Source organism: Macaca fascicularis, chromosome 7 (assembly GCF_037993035.2).
Source record: "Macaca fascicularis isolate 582-1 chromosome 7, T2T-MFA8v1.1".
Taxonomy (NCBI): domain Eukaryota; kingdom Metazoa; phylum Chordata; class Mammalia; order Primates; family Cercopithecidae; genus Macaca; species Macaca fascicularis.
The window spans coordinates 68,878,325-68,899,933 of record NC_088381.1 but is presented as its reverse complement, the minus strand read 5'-3'; the positions used below and the strand labels follow the sequence as shown (position 1 = coordinate 68,899,933).

The 21,609-nt window shown below is 44.1% G+C and overlaps 1 protein-coding gene and 1 long non-coding RNA gene across 19 annotated transcripts in view; one reads left to right on the top strand and one right to left on the bottom strand.

Moving 5' to 3' along the window:
• The window catches only part of PDE8A (phosphodiesterase 8A), a 179,701-nt gene that overhangs the window by 111,578 nt on the left and 46,514 nt on the right, over positions 1-21,609 (top strand). For 10 of the 13 annotated variants that reach the window (XR_012415303.1, XR_012415302.1, XM_073996593.1 and 7 more), the window contains 8 exons: positions 3,079-3,167; positions 5,139-5,190; positions 5,279-5,321; positions 14,182-14,259; positions 18,539-18,609; positions 19,035-19,199; positions 20,601-20,649; positions 21,199-21,334. Coding sequence is in view for 11 of the 13 variants with exons in the window: in XM_073996593.1 (XP_073852694.1) it covers positions 3,079-3,167; positions 5,139-5,190; positions 5,279-5,321; positions 14,182-14,259; positions 18,539-18,609; positions 19,035-19,199; positions 20,601-20,649; positions 21,199-21,334 (683 nt within the window). In the remaining 2 variants the exon portion in view is untranslated. Of the gene's footprint in view, positions 1-3,078; positions 3,168-5,138; positions 5,191-5,278; positions 5,322-9,657; positions 13,565-14,181; positions 14,260-18,538; positions 18,610-19,034; positions 19,200-20,600; positions 20,650-21,198; positions 21,335-21,609 lie in introns of those variants that run through there. The other 3 variants (XM_073996595.1, XM_073996594.1, XM_073996596.1) reach the window with 2 other exon arrangements.
• LOC123574471 (uncharacterized) overlaps positions 17,597-21,609 on the bottom strand; it is a 54,526-nt gene continuing 50,513 nt past the window's right edge. For 2 of the 6 annotated variants that reach the window (XR_006699384.3, XR_012415305.1), the window contains 2 exons: positions 20,338-20,533; positions 17,597-18,695 (listed from right to left, as the gene is read on the bottom strand). This is a non-coding gene — a long non-coding RNA (uncharacterized lncRNA). The remainder of the gene's footprint in view (positions 18,696-20,337; positions 20,534-21,609) is intronic. The other 4 variants (XR_012415304.1, XR_012415308.1, XR_012415306.1 and 1 more) reach the window with 3 other exon arrangements.

Here is a 21,609-nt window from a genome sequence, read left to right as displayed (position 1 = left end):
ACCATTTACTACTGCCTCATTAGTCTTACTGAGTCATCATTTTGTCATGTTGCTTCCTCAGCATAGAGCTCATAGTCCTCAACTTGGCTGCCAGGATTCTATAGTTGAACCTCAGCCTACCTTTCCCATTCAGTAACAAAAGCTCCAAGTGTTCTTTGACAGTTTATCATGTGCATGCACTGTGCTCACCTTGGTGATAGGATGGCTGGATGATGATGATTTATTTCTCAAGACAATGGGTGCCAAGAGGGACTGCATCAATAGCCAGAGAAGCCTAGCTTGGTGCATAGCTTGAGGCAGACAGAAGGGAGGTAGTAGTCTTACTCCTGTTCTGAGGGGAGCTTGGCCTGGAGAAAGAGGCCTGTGCAAACCACCTGTACCCAAACCAGCTCATTTACTGAATGTTTACTATATGTCAGGACTTTGCTAAGAGTTTGTTTACATGAATTACCCAACCTAATCTTCATGATAGCATTCTAAGGTAGTACTGTTATTATTATCAGGAACTAAATCTTTTTATTTATTTCTTTGAGACAGAGTCTCACTCTGTTGCCCAGGCTGGAGTGCAATGGCGTGATACCGGCTCACTGCAACCTCCGCCTCTCGGGTTGAAGCAGTTCTCCTGCCCCAGCCTCCTGAGTAGCTGGAATTACAGGCGCCTACCACCATGCCTGGCTAATCTTTGTACTTTTAGTAGAGACGAGGTTTCACCATGTTGGCCAGGCTGGTCTCGAACTCCTGACTTCGTGATCCACCTGCCTCAGCCCCCAAAGTGCTGGGATTACAGGTGTGAGCCACAGTGCCCAGCTGGAACTAAATCTTATATGATATTTATGTAAGTAAATATTTTTTGTTTCCACTGGTGACTGGAAAACTCTGTTTTCCAGTGACTCTGTTACCCAAGCCAAGCCATTGTCTAAATTGTCCTGTTTCTTTAGATGGACTGTGGAACTTTGGCTGGAATGGCCTGTTAGCCTTGACTTGGGATCGCTCAGCCACTCAAGTCTATTCAGAAAGGAGAAGAAAATCCTGAAAGTGTGTGTGTGTGTGTGTGTGTATACACGGAGTCTCGCTCTGTCACCAGGCTGCTCACTGCAACCTCCGCCTCCCAGGTTCAAGCAATTCTCCTGCCTCAGCCTCCCGAGTAGCTGGGACTACAGGCACATGCCACCACGCCCCGCTAATTTTTTGTATTTTTAGTAGAGACGGTTTCACCACATTGGCCAGGATGGTGTCAATCTCTTGACCTCGTGATCTGCCTGCCTCAGCCTCCCAAAGTGCTGGGATCATAGGCGTGAGCCACTGTGCCCGGCCTGAATATATTTTTTTAAATGCTCACTGATTGAATTGATCCCTGTAATTTTTTTTCTCTCTCTCTTTTTAATGTATCAGCTTTACTGAGATGTAATTTCTGTACCATACAAGTCACCCGTTGAAAGTATACTATTTGATAGCTGGGCATGGTGATATGTGTCTGTGTTCCCAGCTACTTGGGAGGCTGAGGTAGGAGAATCACTTGAGCCTGGGAGGTTGAGGCTGCAATAAGCCATGGTTGTGCCACTGCACTCCAGCTTGGGTGAATGGCGAGAACCTGTCTCAAAAAATAAACAAAGTATACAATTTGGTGGTTTTTAGTATATTCATGGTTTTGCAAATGTCACAATTTCCCGTATTCCCCTTGATAGTGAGCTTCAGAAGTAACCCTTAGACCTGTCTCCTGAAGCCTTCCTTCTAAGGTAGGCATGCAAGTTGTGGATATGGAGAACAACCCACTTATTTCTGCCTAGGGAACCCTGTTTAGTCCTTAGCGGTTTTGGACTGCCAGCCTCGTCCTCTGGGCTGAGCTCCGCCTCAGAACTGTACTAAGGCCCATACCTCCCTTCTTCTCCAGTGTGAGCTAAGGACTTAGCTGGGCTTTCTGGCTGTTTTTTGATATAGCCCTTTTTTTGGTGCCCATTGTTTTCAGAATTAGGAAGCATCAGTAATCATCTTTTGATTCTATCGGAGTATCCTGGTTTCTTTTTGATCTGCTTTCCTAGAGGAGTCTGAAGATGAGCTCTTACCATTGGTATTTGGATGCAGGTTGCCATGTACCAAACTAGAATATTTCAGAATTGACCTGGAGTAGGGCTCTGGATAGGAAACTTCAGCTAAGCCAACAAGGCTGCCATGGTGCTCAACTCCTGGCCTGGGTCAACTCTAGGTCCTGAGGGACTCTGGAAGGCTAAGAAGGTTATGGTATACCCTAGGGGTTCAGTGTCCTACTGTGGGTTTTAGGGATTTCCATAGCTTAAGGGCCTTGGTGATTTCTTGGAGGAATTCATAACATTTTAGGATGGTGACAAAACCCAGCTCCATCTTGGCTTTCCCTACCACCCCAAGATAAAGGGAGTCACCACAACCTGGTTCTCTTGCTGTGGTCTTGTTCTGCATAGACTTCCTTCCCCAGGCTGCACTTCCTGTCTGAAAGAATCCCCACGTTCTGTGTCTGATCAGGAGAGCACAGCTAATGTGATTTCAGCCCTGGGTTTTGAGGTCTCATCGTTTGTTTTACTTGAGTTTGGTCCTGGCTGTTACCTCATCCTCCATACCCCATATATAGGGGGTGAAACCTTCACACATCCCAGAGGGGCCTCAAGCCATTTAGTTCACTTCAGAAGCTGGTAGTGGTCACATAATGGCCCTTTTTGGCCCCCAGTCTGGATATTCTTCCCCTCCCAAACACAGGGGCAGAGGCTAAGCCCCCTCTTCCACTTCAGCAGGTGGGAGTTTTGAGAGGAGGAAGTGAGAGGGAGTGCCCTTTATTTGTGTGTCCAGGACCCCTCTTGTCTGCAGATGGCCACTGAAAATATATGGCCACTTAGACTATGGTGACCTGACTTTTGTCAGCAACTCAGAAGGAGACGGACTTTGGAAGTTAAGAAAGAATTGTCCGATTACCTGAAATCGGTTTAGGGTTGAGATCGTTTTTTATCTTAATTGCTTTAGTAACGTAAGTGAATCAGAACTGAAGTGGAAAATGTTTTTGGGTTTATGTTTTCAACACAAAGTATGATGATGCTTACATTCCATTTATAGGAGTGGCAAGGAATTTACTATGCCAAAAAGAAAAACGGAGATAATATACAACAAAATGTGAAGATAATACCTGTCATTGGACAGGGAGGGTAAGTGGAAAAAAAAAGTACATCAGTCAACATACAGTGTTTTGGGTTATTGCAGAATTTGCTTTAAGTTAAGGACTGCTGACGGAAGTTTTAAGGTCAGGTGTCATCACAGAATGGCCTTCCAGGGTAGTGTTTCCTTGGTGACTTCCTCATGGCTACAGTCTGACCCTCCACTTGCAGCGCACAGCCGCCGTACTCAGAGCAGTCCTGTTTAAGCTGCATGGATACACAAGAAACCGAAGTATTTGTTTAAATCAGAATGTCACTTCAATAAGCTGTATGAAATACTAACTGGTAGACTCCCTATATTGAAAATATTTTTTACCTAATTTGATAGGCTATGTATTATTTCTGCAAAGACCCATCAAATTAGATAAAAATATTTTAAATACTAACAGTTATGGACATTCTTATATAAAACAGATGTGACTGCAGTTTGGAAACCAGTATATATCAGGAGCCTAAAAATTTCAGACAGTTTATCTCAGAAACCTATCTTAAAGAAATAATATGGTAAGATGAAAATTATGAATATGAATTACAGAACACCTAAAATATTGCAGCCATTAGAAATGACGATCATATTCACAGGTTCTAAGATTAGGGCCAAAAAAAGTAGAAATGATGATCATAGAAAATTAAATTACCTCATGCCATAATCCTAGCACTTTGGGAGGCCAAGGTGGGAATATCCCTTGAGCCCAGGAGTTTGAGATCTACCTGGGCAATATAGTGAAACCCCCATCCCTACAAAAAATTTAAAAATTAGCTAAGTGTGGTGACACACACTTACCAGTTTTCAGGGGACTGATGTGGGAGAATCGGGAGAATCGCTTGATTTTGGGAGGTCGAGGCTACACTGTGATCGTGCCACTGTACTCCAGTCTGTGCAACAAAGTAAGACGCTGTCTCAAAAGGAAAAACAAACAAAAAACAAATATGAGAAAGGTTATGATATAATGTTAAATGCAAAAAGTAAAATGTAAAATGATAACTAGTGTTTAATCTCAATCATGCAAAGGAAAGAAGGAAAAAAGAACAGGAGAAAGTATGGCAGTGACAGTTGTAGTAACTGCTGTTGTTTAATTGAGCCCCTCCCTTCCTGGCCAGTTCCCAGTGTCTGGTAGATGCCACTTCATTCCATCCTAACTGCAGCCCTGTGAGGTTGGGGCTGTGATCATCTCCACTTTACAGATGAGGAAACTGAGGCTTAGAGAGGTCAGGTTTCTAGCCCAGGGGTCCAGCTGCCAGCGTGAGGCGCAGCCAGGCTGCAGACCTCAGCACTGACTGCACGGCTCACGTGCTTTGTCACCAGGCTTTGCTGCCAGTTGGTGATCGCCTCAGGGAGATGGATCTGTGTGGGTTCTCTGTTCTGATTCTTTGCCCTTTTATGTCCTTTCCAAATTTTTTGTGGTAAGTACATAGGGATTTGATTATCAAGGGGAAAAAGTGAAAAAACTGAAGGAACAATAAATAAATGAGAAGAGTCAGCAGCCTCTGAGCTAAGCCTTCGTTGCTTTGTTTTAGAAGCCTAGCTAACCACGTTCAGTGTGAACCTCAATTCCCAGTGTGGCCTGCGGCTGTGGCCACCAGTGACTGTGAGCAGATTGTTTGTTGGAACTTGAAGAAAAGCATCAATATAAAGGGTTGTGAAAATAAAACATGTTAAGGAACTAAAGCCTCTTGGTTGGTTAACATGCCGTTCATTTTAAAAAACATGTATATTTGATTGTTTCATGATTAATTGGGAAGAATTTTGTCATTTTTACTGAAGTCACTTGTACAGAGACACCAAAGGATGTTTGTTATCTCTTGTTTATTATTGGTGGCCTTGGTCACAGTAAGAAGAAATGTTCTCAGAGCATTTTGTGTATTACAAAAGGGAGGTGCCATTTCATAATGAAAAATTAACGACATATCCATCAAATTAGAGAGTCAGAAGAGAAATAATGCATTGTTTTTTACTTGCAGAAAAATTAGACACTATGTGTCCATTATCAGAGTGTGCAATGGCAACAATAAGGTACGTAAGGAGAGCCCCTGGGACCCCAGGAACACCCCAGCAAGATTTTCAGCAATCAGAACTAATGGCTTTTAAAATTCACTTTTAGGCTGAGAAAATACCCGAATGTGTTCAGTCTGACACTCATACAGGTAGGGTGCGCCATATTTATTCTTAGAGTTCGTTGAGTGTTTGGAGAAAAAAATAAAAACAGATCTTTAACTAGCTTGCCTGGTGTAATGGTGGGATTTTCCTCAGCCTGTGGCAACATGTCTCTCCTTGACTCCCCAGGTTGGCTTATGAGTCAAAGGACTTGAGCACCTGTGAGCATTCTGACAGGTGCCCTGGGGCGGGTCTCTGAACCTGCGAGGGAAAGAACTGGTCAACTGAAATGCATGAACTCATGCGAAGTGTAGTTTTATAACCTCATTTATGCTTTAAGAGGGTTGGGTGATTATCACACAGTCCTTTAACAGGGACGTCTTCATCTGTCCTGACACTTATCACTGCCAGCCTACAGGGAGGTAACTGGGCCCCTCGCACTTGCCTCACCTCTGTGTTTCTTAACCATGCCTTGGACACCGTCTGCTCATCCCCATAGCTTTGTTACTGCAAATGCATTTCCCTGACTTGGAGTCACCTGTTTCCTTCAAATGTGTCATGGCTTCAGTAAGCCACTTCCTATTCTGGTCCTCACAGATGAAGGGGCTGGGCTGGGATGGTGAAGAGCCACTCCAGCTTCAGGCAGGAGGTGCTCCATCAAGTGGCTGCGTAGACACTTGGTGTGCCACCCTGCCTTGCCTGAGTAGTGTGCTCTGCTTGCCCATCTGGTCTGTACGAGCCTCTAAGGAGAAGGCTTCCCTTCATGCTGTCGGTGATATGCTTTCTGCCTTACCAGAACAGTTCATTCTTTCACTCTAGGAACATTTACTACATATTTTTGTGAGCACTTAATGTGTACAAGATACCTGTGCTAAGTGCTTTAGGTACAGCTTATTTTAATGAAGCCTTAGAATAATTCAAGGAGGTAAGCATTTTTAGGTGAAATTCTCTTTACAGGTAAGGAAACTGAAAGTTTAAATAATCTGCCCAAGGATCTCCATCTAGGAAGTGGCAGAGCTAGCACCTGAATCCAGGAGGGCTAACACTAGGGCTCTGATGCACAGTTTTTACGGGTGCCCCAGGAGCAATCAGAGATTTAGTCTGAAAAGAAGAGAGACACATTGACACAAAGGAACAGAGCAAGCGATAAGAAGTGATCCGCAGGAATGAGAGAGGGCAGTGGGTGGTGTCCTAGGCAGGGAGATGTGGATTTGAATAAGAAAAGAAGTGTGAGCGGAAAAGCATTCCAGCAATAAAAACAGGCATAGAGGAGGGAAAGTACAGGGCATGTTCCAGAAAAAGGAAGTACTAAATTTTGACTGGTATAAAAGGTCAGTGGGGAAAGAGGTATTTGGGTCAGTAAGAATCCTGAAATGCTAGGTGGGAAGTTTCCATTTTCATCTATAGACAGTGGGAGTCTCTGAGGATTTGTGAGTCAGGGAGCAGCGTGATGATATCTGAGCTCTGAGAAGCTCTTAGAGGATGTATGTCAGATGACATGGAAGGAGACACCAGAGAGAATACCAGCACTGCCATAGTCGAGAGGAAAGAAAACAATGGCCAGGGAATAATAAGGTGACGACAGTAGGAAGAGAGAAGAGAGGCCAGATGTGATGATGGTGTGGGACTAGAGAGAGAAAAGCAAGAAAGTCCTTGAAAAGGTGGTTTCTGAGCCTGTAGATTCAAGGAGTAGCAGTAGGGCTGGGGAGGATGAATGTGTAGAGCTCTACCTGTGAGGTCCTGCTGGCAGTCAGGTGGGTTTGTTTATTCACCCCTTTGCCCATTTATTCTACAGATTTCTGTTGAGTACCTGCTGAGCACTGGCTTCTGTGTTCTGCAAAGAGGTTAGGACTAGAGATGAAAATGTTTCTGGCCAGCCAAGCATTAGCAAGTAGCACAGATGTGGATGTGATGGAAACCAGGGATGGGAAAGGGGAATGGAAACTTTGAGGTTGCAGTGGAAGAGAACAGCAAGAAAAGGAGAGGAGGGGTGAGGTGGATTCCTGGAGACCACCTACCTCCAGAGAAGGAGGAAACAGAAGCAGGAAAGAGGGGTTAGAGAGAGTGGGGGAGTCTGGAGAGTGTTGCTGAAGCTCAAGGCAGGGAGAACGGGAAGCATCAAGACTGGTCAGGGCTGCAGCACACATAGGGAAGGAGGGGGATATGGAGCCAGAGATGGAATGCTTTGCATTCAAGAGCTTATCTGTGACCTGCAGACATGCAGTTTCTGGAGAATGGCGAGGGCAGAAGCCAGATTGCAGGGGCTGGAGGCATCAGAGTAGAAGCAGCACGTGTGGGCCTGTTATGGAGAGTCCTACGCTGCAAGTTCACAGGGGGCTTTTACTTGGTTTTAAGCATTTGTTTTTTAACTCTTAAGAATAGTACCATATGGCCGGGCGTGGTGGGTCACACCTGTAATCCCACCACTTTGGGAGGCCAAGGCAGGTGGATCACCTGAGGTCAGGAGTTTGAGACCAGCCTGACCAACATGGAGAAACTCCATCTCTACTAAAAATACAAAATTAGCCAGGCGTGGTGGCGCATGCCTCTCATCCCAGCTACTCAGGAGGCTGAGGCAAGAGTATCACTTGAACCCGGGAGGCTGAGGTTATGGTGAGGCGAGATCGAGCCATTGTACTCTAGCCTGGGCAACAAGAGTGAAACTCCGTCCCAAAAAAAAAAGAATAGCGCTGTAAAGTAGGTATGACTATTATTTATATTCCTTTATTACAGAGGAAGAAACTGAGGCTCAGAAAAGTTCAATGAGCCAGGTGTGGTGGCTCACACCTGTAATCCTAGCACTTTGGGAGGCCAAGGCGGGTGGATCACTTGAGCCTAGGAGTTTGAGACCAGCCCGGGAAACATGGTGAAAACCTGTTCCTACCAAACATAAAAAAAATTAGCCGGGCGTGGTGACACGCGCCAGTGGTCTCAGCTACAGGGGAGGCTGAGGCACGAGAATTGCTTGAACCTGGGAGGCAGAGGCTGCAGTGAGCCGAGATCGCGCCACTGCACTCCAGCCTGGGTGGCAGAGCAAGACTGTCTAAAAAAAGAAAAAAGTTCAAAGACAGCCTAGAGTTGGGCAGCCAGGATATGGCAGAGCTGGGACTGAGAGGCAGAGTCAGTGATGCAGTCAGAAGAAATGTTCGGCAGGGGGAGCATCTCCCAAACTGCATTTATATCGAGGCCATTTGGTCGTTTTACTTGATCAACGCTGACTTAGGAGTTTTACCCATCCCACCCAGATGAGCCACCTGCCCATCCTACCTCCCCCCTTAGCAGCATAAACAGCTTTATGTCCAAAGGTCTCAACTGGTCATCTTCACTTGAGAAGGCAGGGTGGAGCTATTATAGGCCATGGGCCAGCCAGAGTCCTTGGTTACACACAACAGAAATCAAATCTTAAGCAGAAAGGAGTTTTTTTGTTTTTTGTTTTTTGGAAGGAAATAGGGTTGCTTACAGATTGGACAAGAAAGCTCTAGAACTAGTTTTGGAAAAGGAGGCAGGAACCTGGGGAAGCTGAGCAACTGTCCCCACTGCCCTAGGCATGCCATAGGAGCACTGTGCTTAGGGGGCCCCTGCTGTCACTACTGAACTTTGAGCACCACTGGCCCTGTTGAGGTCTAGTTATGGGATGTTGCTGTTCTCACCACGGGTAGCATAGCTTCTTCACACTTCGCTTCCTTGCCTCACTCACTCAAAAGCAGACTCATTTGGCTGGGCCTGTGTCACCTACTCTATCACTAACTGGCTATGGAGCAATGGAGTCTCTGGCCTTCTCCCTTCCATAGTGAGAGGACTTAGTAATCCCTAGACATGGGAAGGAAGGTTCAGGGTCTGAGCATCCAAAAGAGTAATAAAATCCCAATACATGCTCCCTTTTCCATGGCCCATGTGTTTTCACGTGACACTGTCTCACTGAGGACACCAAATTGTAGTGACAATTGTCCAATCTATTGATTTGTTCTAGGTCAGGCGATGAGCCTGGCTGTAAGCATACTGAAATGAACATGAGTCTCACTCTCCGGTGGCAGGAGAAAATAATTTGAATATGCTGTGGTTTGTAGTACCACACTGGAGAAAAGCTGGGGGATGCTTCCCAGCAATAATGATGATGATGGTTGACCTGGTGTCTGGAGAGAAGTAGTGGTCATGCAGAGGACAAGATGGGAGGAGCAGCACACATAAAGGCGTAGAGAGGCGAGGCTCGGGCAGGCCAGTTTGGATTCATCCTGTGAATCCAGGCAGAGGAAGGCCAAGTGAATCTGTATAAATAGGTAAATGGGAAAGAGTCAGGTCTTATAAAGATAGTCATGGAGAAAAGAGATTGAAGACAAAGTAACTCCTGAATCCTGCCTCAGGAGTCCAATCAGAGACTGGATTCAGGAGTTACTTAAGTATAATCAGTAGGATTTGGGAACCAGCTTACTGTGTGGGATAAAGAGAAGACTTGAGAATGACACCGAGATATCTAGCTTGGCCACTGGATAACATTAATTAAAATAACAAGTGCACATAAGATCATAAGAAAGAGCAGATTTGTACAGGGAGTGGACAGTAAGTTTAGATTTGAACTTACCACATCTGAAGTGATAAGCCAAAACTTTTGGCCCTGGGCCAACTCTCCTGGAGAGAGAAAGTGAGGCAGGAAGACTGAGTACCAAGAAAGGAGTCCAGCAATAAGAGACATGTGAATAATGACCAGAGGAGCACTGAGGAGCAGGATTAATTCATTCATTCATCATTCATCCAAACTCAGTGCACAACTGCTGTGCACCAGGCAACATCTATGTCTCTGCTTGCAAGATGTGTTTCTAGCTGGGGGTGAGGTAGACAGTAAGCAAACAAACATACAGTATATCAGATGGTGTTAAGTTCTGTGGAGAAGAATGAAGCCAGGGGATTGGGCATTCAGGGGATGAGGAGGTGGTCAGGACAGGCCTTACCAGTAATGTGACAGGCTCTGGTTCTTGTTCAGGTTGTATGGAATGGAGCCCAGGCCTCATACTTTGCAGGTGTTCTCATGGGCTACCAGGGTTGGGGCCATTGTTAGAGGCCTCATAGATCATTTAAAATACTTGGGAGATTTGGTCTGCACCTGGAGAAAGTGAGCTTTCTTGGGAGGAAGAGGTAGGTAGTTACCAGAGGCCCATGTGCAGAGTCCTGTGGGCTTGGCAGTTTGGAGGTGGCCCTGTTGCAGAGTAAGTGCTCTGCAAATGCTTGTTGATAGTGCCTGAGGAAATGCTCTGACAGTCTGCTGTGGTCCTGGCAAAATGACTTTTGGGCAAGTCACATAAGATACTGGGACCTGGACTTCCTCATATCCAAACTGGAGCTCATACTTCCAGGCTGCAGGGCTAATGTGAGTTGGAGGAAGCTGCTGTTTTTGAGGGGTACTGATTGGTTACCCCCTCTCATCATCCCCACTGTTTTTCCAGGGTTCCCAGGATTTACCCAGCAGGTCAAGGAAATGCTATTAATTTTTCTCTATTGAAAGGATGGGCAGAGCTTATGGACCCTGTTTCACAGAACAGGAAGCCAGGAACAGAGACATGAAGTTGCAGGTGATCCTGAGCCCAGGCCCTGGCTGTGGAGGCCTGTTTAGTGTTCTCTCCACTGGCAGGCCGGGTACCTCAGGATGAGCGTGTGTTTTCTGAGCACTCAGTAAGCAGGAGGCCCTGGGCGCAGCACACTTTCAGGAGTTGGTAGTCTCGTTGGGATGTAAGCCTTACACTTCATCTTCAACCTCTTGGTATTCCCTGAGGAGAGCTTCTGAGAACTGGGCACTGGGGTGACAGGGTGGAGACACGGTCCATCTCTACCCACTGGGCGAAAATTGCTAGAATCATCTATAACGTGCTACAGGGACTAGGGGAGGAGTGAGCTTAGCAGGGCTTTTAGGAACAAGAGGATCTTGTATTTACATAAAGTAACTTTGAAACAGTCAAATAGAAATTAAAGCCTGCTTAGTCTCCCTCCATTTTTCCACAGTGCATCCTTCATACACACGTTGCTACTTGCTCCTCTCCAGCCACACTCCTCTATCTGCACAAGCAGTTTCCTCCTCCTGGAAATGCTGTCCTCCTCCTCCGTATCTTGGCTGCAGCTACAAGACTCCATCCATCTCCTTTCTGCCCCCACTCCCTTGAGAATCTGCCACTTCCCCCTCCAGACTCCTCCTGAACTTTAAAAGTATTACTGTAACTCTTGATTTACCCACCCTTTCCCCCACTGACCATCTCCTTTTGAGTTCATGGACCATAACTTACTCATTTTCACCTCCCTAATGCCTAGTTTAGGGCAGCACACATGGTGGGTGCCCAGTAAAGGTTTGTTGAGTGGAATAAAAGAGGTAAGAATGAAGGAACAAATAATCATAAGTTCCCAGCCCAGGCTATGTGGACATTACTCATCATGAAGCTCAGAGGAAGGAGACACACTTCTGGCTCCATGTGGTTGAGAAGAGGGGACATTTGAAGGAATGAACACTTGAAGAGGGTGCAGTGTCGTGTCTCAGACGAAAGAAGCCGATGTCAAGGCTGTTCCAGAGACGGAGCAGTTGTGCTGATGCAGCGCATTCATGGGAAACACAGTGCAAGATGAAAGGCAGGCTGCTGTAGGCCAACCTTACCTGTCCTTGAATGCCAGGAAGTTCTTTATCTCTGAAACGCTGAAGGATTTTGAGCAGGGGAGCCACAGAATCAGAGTGACTGATATAACAGAACTTTGATTTGTGCACAGCAGGAAGGTGCAAGTTTTTGGTGAAGCAGATGTGTATTTATTGAGCTTCTATATACATATGCTGCTTCTAGCAGATGGTAGCTACAGTGCTGGTCACCTAGGAAAGACAAGAAAAACTGTCCCTGCTCTCAAGTCATTCATGTTAGCAAGGAAGGCAAGACAATAAAGCAGGCTGTTACCCAGCACTGTTGGGGTGGTGTGGAGAGACTTTAAGGAAAGGTTTCCCAAAAGTTATGATACCTGAACTGCATCTTCAAAGAAGATCAGAGGTAACCAGTCGAAGAAGGTGGCATGGGAGAGGCACATTTCCAAGTCAGTGGTTTGTACCAAATCATAGAGGTTTGGGAGGCAAATTAACAAATCATAAATAGTTCAAGGTGGATAGAGATAGGGGGCGTAGACCTCATAGGACTCTGGGTGCCACACTGAGGAGTTTGAATCTTATCCTAAAGACAAGGATGAGCCATTGAAGTGTTTTGATTGAGAGATTTGGTTGGATTTTTGTTTTACAACGATCACTTGGCAGCCTGCAGAGAATAAGTTGAAGGGGGAAAGGTTGGTGTTTTGGAGCCAATCTGGGAGGCCATTGTTATAATCCAGAGAGGATGACAAATGTCTGAGCTCGGACAAGGACAGAGCTGGGGATAGACTCGAGGTGTTTAGGAGGTAGAATCCTTAGATTTGGCTGACCCATTGAAGGGGGAGGAGAGGGGAGGGGGAGAAGTGATGGATGACTTCTGTCCACCTTATGGTAGATGCTGTTCAGTGACCTGGGTTAAAGAGCAGATTTGGAAAAAGATAAGGACTTCATGGTGGATAATGAATTCATTTGCAGTGCCTGAGGAGTGTCTAAATAAGGTGGTAAATGGTAAGTTAAGATGTAAGTCTGGAGCTCAGGAGAGAGGCCTGGGGTAAGATGGCAATATAGGAGTTAATTAAAACCATAGGAAGGAATGAGATCTCCCAAGGAGGTTTTGTTGACTGAGAAGGACTAAGGACAGAACCTTTGAAAAACCACCTTTGGAAACACCAGGGATACTGAGGAAGAGGAAATCATGAAAGAAACTAGAAAGGAGTAGTAAGAAGTGGAAGGAAAACCAGGAGAGTGTGGACTCTGCAAACAGGAGTGTCCAGAAAGGGATCAGTTGTGTCTAGTACCACAATCAAGTCAGGTCAGGTAAGGATTGAGTTGTAGCCTTCAGACTTAGCAAAAAAGGAGGTCGTTGGTGACCTTGACATGTTCACTCTTTAGTGCCTACAGAGAAGAGGATTTAGTTTAATTGGGCAAAGAAGCAAAGAGCAGGTGAAGAGGCTTCTCGATGGTGCAGAGGAAGTGCTAAGGGCCTGCATTCAGATCCTGTCCATGAGCAGGGAGAGAAGTTCTGGGTGAGGAAGCCAAGACAAGGCAGAGAAGCTACTCCATGGCTGTGGGAAGAGCCGAGCTCAGCGCCCACCCTGCTGTGCACTCATCTGCAGAGCAGCTCCCAGTTTCCTTGTCTGTGAAATGGGGATGTATGGTACCCAGCAGGTGCACAGAGAAGGGGTCAGGAAGGTAAGTCAGAGTTGCTTTGTCAGTGATTGCTGTGGGGGTCAGGATTAGAGAAGAGTCAAAGACAGTCCCCCATTTGAAGCCTAGGAGAGTAGTGTGTCCTTCGTAGAGAAGAGGGGGTGAAAGGGAGGAAGATGAACTATCATTTGAAATATACCCCAAACAGTGTTTACCGTACTACCCTAGGAAAGAGAAGAATGTTTTCCCTGGGATATTGTAGTCCTTATTTTGTAGAGAAAATGAAAGATTTTTTTTCTTTGGGGCAAGATGAGTGGGGATCAAAATTTTCCCATCATTTTATTCAATTATATAGAAATACAATAGGAGAAATTCCCCTGAGGTCATTTCTATCAGTTGTCACTTTATGTCCTGGAACTCTGTAATTACATAATCTGGAGCTGTAAAGCCCTTGTTTATCTGTGCACCTGGTGGGACATTTTGAGAAACTCTACCCCCGTAAAACTGGTTGTTCATAGTCTTCATCTCTATACTGTGTTTACTTTTGTGGCATTTAAAACATGTTTAATTCTTAAAGTTGAAAGTTTTTTTTAAATTTTAGATTGGTAACCTTCCTTAATATGTTGTTTAAATCAAAAGTGATTTATCATTTGTTTCTACAGATAATCAGACAGGCAAACATAAAGACAGAAGAAAAGGCTCACTAGACGTCAAAGCTGTTGCCTCCCGTACAACTGAAGGTGAGTGACCAAGACAAGAGAAAAAAAATGTGATCAAATCACTGTTGAACACATGGAGCCCTGCTGTGCCTTGCCCAGTCTCATCCTGTCTATCTCCAATTCTCGGGAGAAGAGGGAACCCTCTGGAAACTAGTGTTCCATTTTTCCCTCTGTGGACTCCTGCCAATGGGCTCCATTCTGAGCCTTTTAATGGAATCAGAAAATAAAGAAAAGGAAAAGATACATTCCCATATATTCTATAGTTGCATTTCTAAACTGTAACAGCAGAAGATGTCAATTCATCTGCTATAATTGTTTGCATTTGATAATTCTTAAAGATCTATCCCATCGTGGTTTGCAGTTTGCCATGGAAACTTTTAGAGAGAGGTGAGCTCGATTTTGGAATTGTGAAAGAACCTTATTCAGCAAATATTATTTAAGTTCTAATTGAAATATACTTTTTAAAAAGAATATGTAGGTGCATGGCCTGAATGACCTAATTTTTAAAATGTAATAAACATTGCTTATACAGAGTGTAGATGCAGGTATTACTGCTAGCTGTATACATTATTTGGCCCAAAAATGAATACAGAAGGATACAGAGCTGTTTGTACTGGTTCAAGAGACAAACTTTTCCAAGGTGATACCAGCTAAGATTACACAGTAGGGATCAAATGCCACCCTGTCATCCCTCACAGATTTGTTATAAGGCCCAGATGACATGCTGTGTACTCCTTGCACTGGAAAGACCATACAGATTACAACCCTGCTTTGAGGGCAGGATTGGGGTGGTGCCAGTGAGGAAGCAGTATGGGGTTATGGGAAGGACTGTAAACTTTGGTGTCAGAATGACCTCAGTTCAAGTCCCAGCTTCATCTACTCTGTGTAGCCTTGAGGGTGGACTTCTGTGTTTCCATTGCCTTATCTGTAAAGTGGGGATAATTTACTGTCTACAGAGGATTGTGTGAGGATTAAATGAGTGTGTGTGGTGCCTGGTGAGTAAGGGTAGGGACTCAGTTAGTGTTAGCCGACATCGTCATCTTCATTGTAGCTGTCGTGATTACAGTCCCAGACTCTCTGCAGTCTTGGAGCAGCACAGAGCAGGGCTGAGGTCCCTGCCCAGAACAGCCTTCACTCACCACATGCTAATATTTGTTGATCCTTTGAATTCCTTGGTATATTTCTATGTTTTAATAAATATTTTTTCTTGTAACTTTTTATCTTTATGATTTTTGAGTTATAATTTACATACAATGAAATTCACTTGTTTCATCTCAATGAGTTTTGACAATTCTATGTGCTCATGTAATCACCACCCAAAATAGATATGGAAAAGCCACACACACAAACACATCATTAACCATGCAGAAGCAACCACTGATTGCTAGCACCATAAATTAATTTGGCTTCTCCTTGTGCCTCATAGAATTGGAATCGTACAGTATGGCTTGTTTGTGTCTAGCTTCTTGAACTTTCATGTTTTCAAGGTTCTTCCATGTTAGGTATGTCATAGTTCCTTCCTTCTTATTGCTCAGTAGTATTCCCTTATAGGAATATACTACAATTGGTGTACACATCTTCTTATTGATGGACAATTGTTTTGTTTCCATTTTGAGGCTGCTAAGAATGAGGCTGCCATGAACATTTTTGTACAAGTCTTCTTTTGTGGATGTATATGCTCATCTTCTCCCTAGAAGTGGGATTGCTAGGCCTTAGAGCAGCTGCAAATGGTGCTCTCCAGTTTTATTCTCCAATAATAGCTCCAACATATTGCACCATGTTACTCTCCTCACTCATCTGTGAGAGTTCCAGTTGTTCCATGTTTTCCCACACTTGGTAATACCAGAATTTAAAATGTTAGCCATTCCAGTGGTTTTAATTTTAATTTTCCTTATGACTGAAGTTGGGCACCTTTTTATTGGCCATTTGGATAATCCTTTTCTGAAGTGCTATTCAAGTCTTTTGCCCATATTGATAATTGGGTTGTATATCTTTTTCTTGTTGGTTTGTAGGGATTCTGTATATAGTCTAGGTATGGAATATCTGTGTATCACAAATATATTTTTTTAGTCTGTGGTTTGCCTTCTCCCCTCTAAATCGTATCTTTTGATTCTTAATCAAAGAACAGAGGTTCTTAATCTTAAGGAAATTCATTTTATCAGGTTTTATATTATTACTAGTGCTTTTTGTGTCCTATTTAAGAAATCGTTCTTCATCCCAAGATCATGAAAATATTCTCCATTGTTTTCTTCTAGGAGTTTTATTGTTTTATCTTTTGCTTTAGGTCTTTGATCCATTTTAAATTTTTATATCTGGTGAGGGTAGAGATCAAGGATGACTGCCCCTGACCCTGGGGAAATCCAACTGGTCTATCACCATATTGAATAAACATCTTTTGCAGTAGCACCATTATTATAAATCAGGTTACTACGAATATGTGATCTGTTCCTGGACTCTATTCTGTCCCACTCTTCTGTTTGTCTATGCTTACACCAATATCACAATCAGCTACTTATATAGTAAGTGTTGATATCTGATACCTGGTAGTAAGTAGTTGTTCTTCTTCAGTGTCTTGGCTGTTCTAGATCCTTTGCATTTCCATGTCACACTTAGAATGAGCTTCTTAGTTTATACACACACCCTCCTGGGATTTGTTTTCAGAGTGCCTTAAATCTGTAGATCAATTCGGGGAAAATTGAAATCTCAGTAATACTGAGTCTTTCAAATCATGAACATGCGATGTCTCCATTTATTTAGGCTGTCTTTGTTTTCTCTCAGCAGTGTTTTACATTTTCATTGTAGAAGTCATACTAATCTTTAATTAGATTTATTCTTAGGTATTGATGGTTTCTTACGCTATTGTAATGGTGTTACTTGTTTAAATTTCCAATTGCTTATTGTATATAGTCATAGAAATACAATTGATTTTTGAATATTGACTTTGTATATCCAAGAGCTTGGGCAAACCTACAAACTCACTGTAAAAGAAGAGGAGTGCATTTATAGATTCTTCAGGGCTTTCTGTATACACAGTCATGACAATCTTTATACTTTTTTTCTTACCTTATTGCTCTGATTTTTTTCTAATTCCTTTATTTTTTAATTGACAAGAATTATGTATATTTATCATGTACATGATGTTTTGACCTATCTGTACATTGTGGAATGGCTAAATTAGGCTAATTAACATATTTATTACCTCATACACTTTCATTTTTTTTGTGGTGAGAGAACACAAAATCTACATTTAGCAATTTTCTAGAATACGTTGTTATTAATTGTAGTTACCATGTTGTACAATAGATCTCTGTTGTTTGTTACAAGCATATGTCAATTATTTTTAAATGAAAACAAGTCCTTTTATGACAGTGAGAAAATAGCAGTTTTTATTTTTGTTTTAATGACATTGTTGGATAAAATGGAAGGTTGGCAATCCTATAATCACCAAAATTTTAAGAAGTTTAGTTAGGCCCCCAAATTTAAAACATTTGAGACCTTGTGAATTGGTTAACCTTGGACGGTGTCTCTCCTTGGGCCTGAGTTTCTTCATTGGTAAAATGAGGTTGATACATCAGTCTCTGGGACAGCCCCTGGTCCTGTAACGTCTTTGGAAAGCAGCATTTAGCCTGATGGGATTGTTCGTGGAGATACCCAGGACTGGACGTTAATGTTTTTCCTGCCTATATTGTCTGGGCTTCTCCTCATCACAAAGGAACCATATCTTGACAGGAACAACAAAAATTAACAAACTTTACAGCCTAAGAATTGCTGCCTGCCTCATTTAAGATATTTACCTAATCAGTCTAGATTAAACCTAATAGTGGGAAGCACCAGAGGGTACCTTGAAAAATTTAACCAGAAATTTGTGTATTTTAGTTGTTGGTGAATTGAATGTATTGCTCCTGCCATATATGAAACAAAGAGCATTGTGTGGCATTGTCTTCCAGAACATTTTTACTCCTAGAGAATGGCAAGCTAAATAATTATAAAGGCTTATTGTCATAGACACAAAAAGAGGCTGTTTGACTTTGGCTTGCTAGATTGTTTCCTCTGTTTTCTCTCTGGCCTGTGACGTCAGAGGTTCAGTCCATGGGGTCATATGTGCATCCTAGTGCCTAGAACTGAAGGAAACAGAATTGGTTATGCCAGAACCCCAGGATTGTTAGGATGGGAACGAAGCTCAGTAAACTCAGTTCTATCCTGCCCCTTCATCATGCAGCCGAGCACACTGAGCCCTCTGCTGTCAAGACAGGTGCCCAGGACTGTGCACACCCTGATTTGTGCATCCCTTTCTCCACAGTTTCCAGCCAGAGACGACATTCTTCTATGGCCCGGATACATTCCATGACGATTGAGGCGCCCATCACCAAGGTGAAGCAGTTTGTGGTCTGTCTCCATTGAGCACACATACTCCTTGTTCTCCCCAAGGATCATTTCCAGTGAGAAGAAACAGGGACCTGCAGTAATGAGAATGCTGTCATAGTTGTATGGTGCTAGTAGCCTCCTCTGAAGAGAAAGGATGTGTGATGTCGGCATTTTAACTAGTCTTAAGTTGGTATTAATTACTATGGCCAGATTGAGTCCTGTTGGGTTTTGTTTTGTTTGTTTTTGCTGTTGTATTTTAGAGATGGGCTCTCTCATTTCTGTTGCCCAGGCTAGTCTCAAACTCCAGGGCTCAAGTAATTCTCCCACCTCAGCCTCCTGAGTAGCTGGAATTATAAGCATACACCACCATGCCTGACCCTCTCATTGTTTTTTAGGTTATGAAACTCAAGTATTTTCTTTCCATAATGTAGGTAATCAATATTATCAATGCTGCCCAGGAAAGTAGTCCCATGCCTGTGACCGAAGCCCTAGACCGTGTGCTGGAAATTCTAAGAACCACTGAGTTATATTCACCACAGTTTGGTGCTAAGGATGATGATCCCCATGCCAATGACCTTGTTGGGGGCTTAATGTCCGTAAGTATATTTGACTAGACTCCTGGCTAGAGCCTGTCTGTTCTTGGTGGTTTTCTCAGAGGTTACTCATTTAAACAGATCTCTTTGAAGAGACAGACAGGGCACTGTAGGGTTCAGTCAAGACCTAAACTCTCCTCCATTGCCTGGGTTCTTCTATTCTCTGGCCAAGCACCCACCTGCTGCCTGCCTCCTAGGGAGAGCTTAGCTTGGAGCAGAGCAGGGAGGAATGTAATCCTGACAGTCTGCTGAGCCAGTTCTCCAGTGTTGCTTAGGGCTTCTACAGTAATTTATCTAAATAAAGCTCGTTTAGTTGTATTAAAGAGCTTGAAAACTGGGACAGTGCAGAATAGAAAGACTGTCTTTCTCCCGCCATATGTATTTAAAATGATGCCAGGGGGTGTGACAGTTTGGCCTTCAAAGCATCCCACACACATTTGGATGACTGTAGGAAAGAGGAGTTTGGGAATCTTTCGCTAGAAGGGGGCTTTGTGCCATAGACTCTTGAGGGGTCCTGGATGCCTCCTTCAGGATGTCTGGTGTAGAGCTCTCACAAGAGAGGGACAACTTTGTGCAGCACAGATTACTCAATTGCTGTCTGTCAGCTTTTGTCTTGGTCAGAAGCAAAATCCACCTCCTTCCCAATTCATGCTTTCTGAATTCACTGGATTTTATAAAAATAACATTCCAGGCAGAAATCTAGAAGGTAGAGTGTTTCCAATGCTGATAATATCTAACTGTGGTCTTGCCTCTTTGAAACAGAGGCTCCTCCAGACTGTAGGTGAGAGATGAAAATGATGAGGGATGGGGTAGGATAGTGTTCTGGAGGCGAGTAGATGAGAATAGCCACAGGACTGGAGAAAAGGGGCTGCTAAGAGTCCGGGTTTGGGCCAGGTGGTCTGGAAGCACTGGTGAGGAGCCCAGGAGAGTCACCGGCGGGAATGAGGTCCCTTAGAAGGTGAGAGAGGAGCTAATGTTCCCAGGAGAACCTTGCGTCCTCAGAGTGAAGAGAGTGGCAGGAAAATGGAGGAGAAGGACTGAGGGCAGAGCAGAGTTGTTCCTAAGAAACCAAATGGTCCTGGAGGGCAAGCAAGAATGCTGGGCTTAAGGACCACCCACCCCTCAAAAGATGCAAGCTCACCTCCCGGGCGCTGACCCTGGTCCTGAGTTTAGCTTCCAACAGGGCCAGGACCATCCTTCCCAGCATTAGCCTGTTGTGTTCTCCAATAAGTGACTGAGGCCAGTAGTTGATCACAGGGGTGGACCCGCTGGGCCCCGGGCAGCCTTGAGTGGATTGGTGGAGAGGGCTGCCCTGAGCTGTCCTGTGGGGGGACCACCTGGAGTTTCCAGGAAGGAAAGAACAGTTGTGACTTTTCTTTTTCTTGTTTCCTTGATTTTTATCAGGATGGTTTGCGAAGACTATCAGGGAATGAATATGTTCTTTCAACAAAAAGTAAGTTTTTCCTTTTTAATTTTTTAGATCACTATCTATAATACTGCAGTTTAGCTTAAGTGATGAAAATAACTTTTTCAGATAAAAGTTTTTAAATAATTTTTCACCTCATTAAGAAGTTTCTTGGTATATCATAAAGTCTCAGAAACAAAGCAGCTGTCCCTGAGGCAGTACTGTCCTCCCTAAGAAACAGTTAATCCTGGCTGGGAGCGGTGGCTCACACCTGTAATCCCAGCACTTTGGGAAGCCGAGACAGGCAGATCACGAGGTCAGGATTTCGAGACCAGCCTGGCCAACATGGCGAAACCCTGTCTCTACTAAAAATACAAAAAATTAGCCAGGCATGGTGGCAGGTGCCTGTAATCCCAGCTACTCAGGAGGCTGAGGCAGGAGAATCACTTGAACCCGGGAGGCAGAGGTTGCAGTGAGCTGAGACCGCACCACTACACTCCAGCCTGGACAACAGAGTGAGAGTCTGTCTCAAAAAAAAAAAAAAGTTAATCCTTTAAAGCCTGTTAATTTTGTTCTCCAAATTACATCACTTTACAGACACTCAAACGGTTTCAAGCAATATAATCACTCCCATCTCCCTTGATGATGTCCCACCACGGATAGCTCGGGCCATGGAAAATGAGGAATACTGGGACTTTGATATTTTTGAACTGGAGGCTGCCACCCACAATAGGTGAGTTCATGCAGACCTCAGCAGAGGGAGAACTAGATTCCCAGGGCCTGTGTGAAGAGGCTACCTGAGGAGTGTGGATTGTGCACAGGGCTGGTACCTGGTCAGGGAGGGGCTCTGAGGAAGGAGTAGCAGGGCACCACGTGGCTCTGAGTTACCAGGGCCTGGGATGGCTTCTCAGGTCTCATCTCAGTTTGGGCGACCTGTCCCCAAGATAACCCCCTGACTTTTTCAGGCTCACCTTGAGTTAACCTTCTGATACGTTCTACTTCCCCATC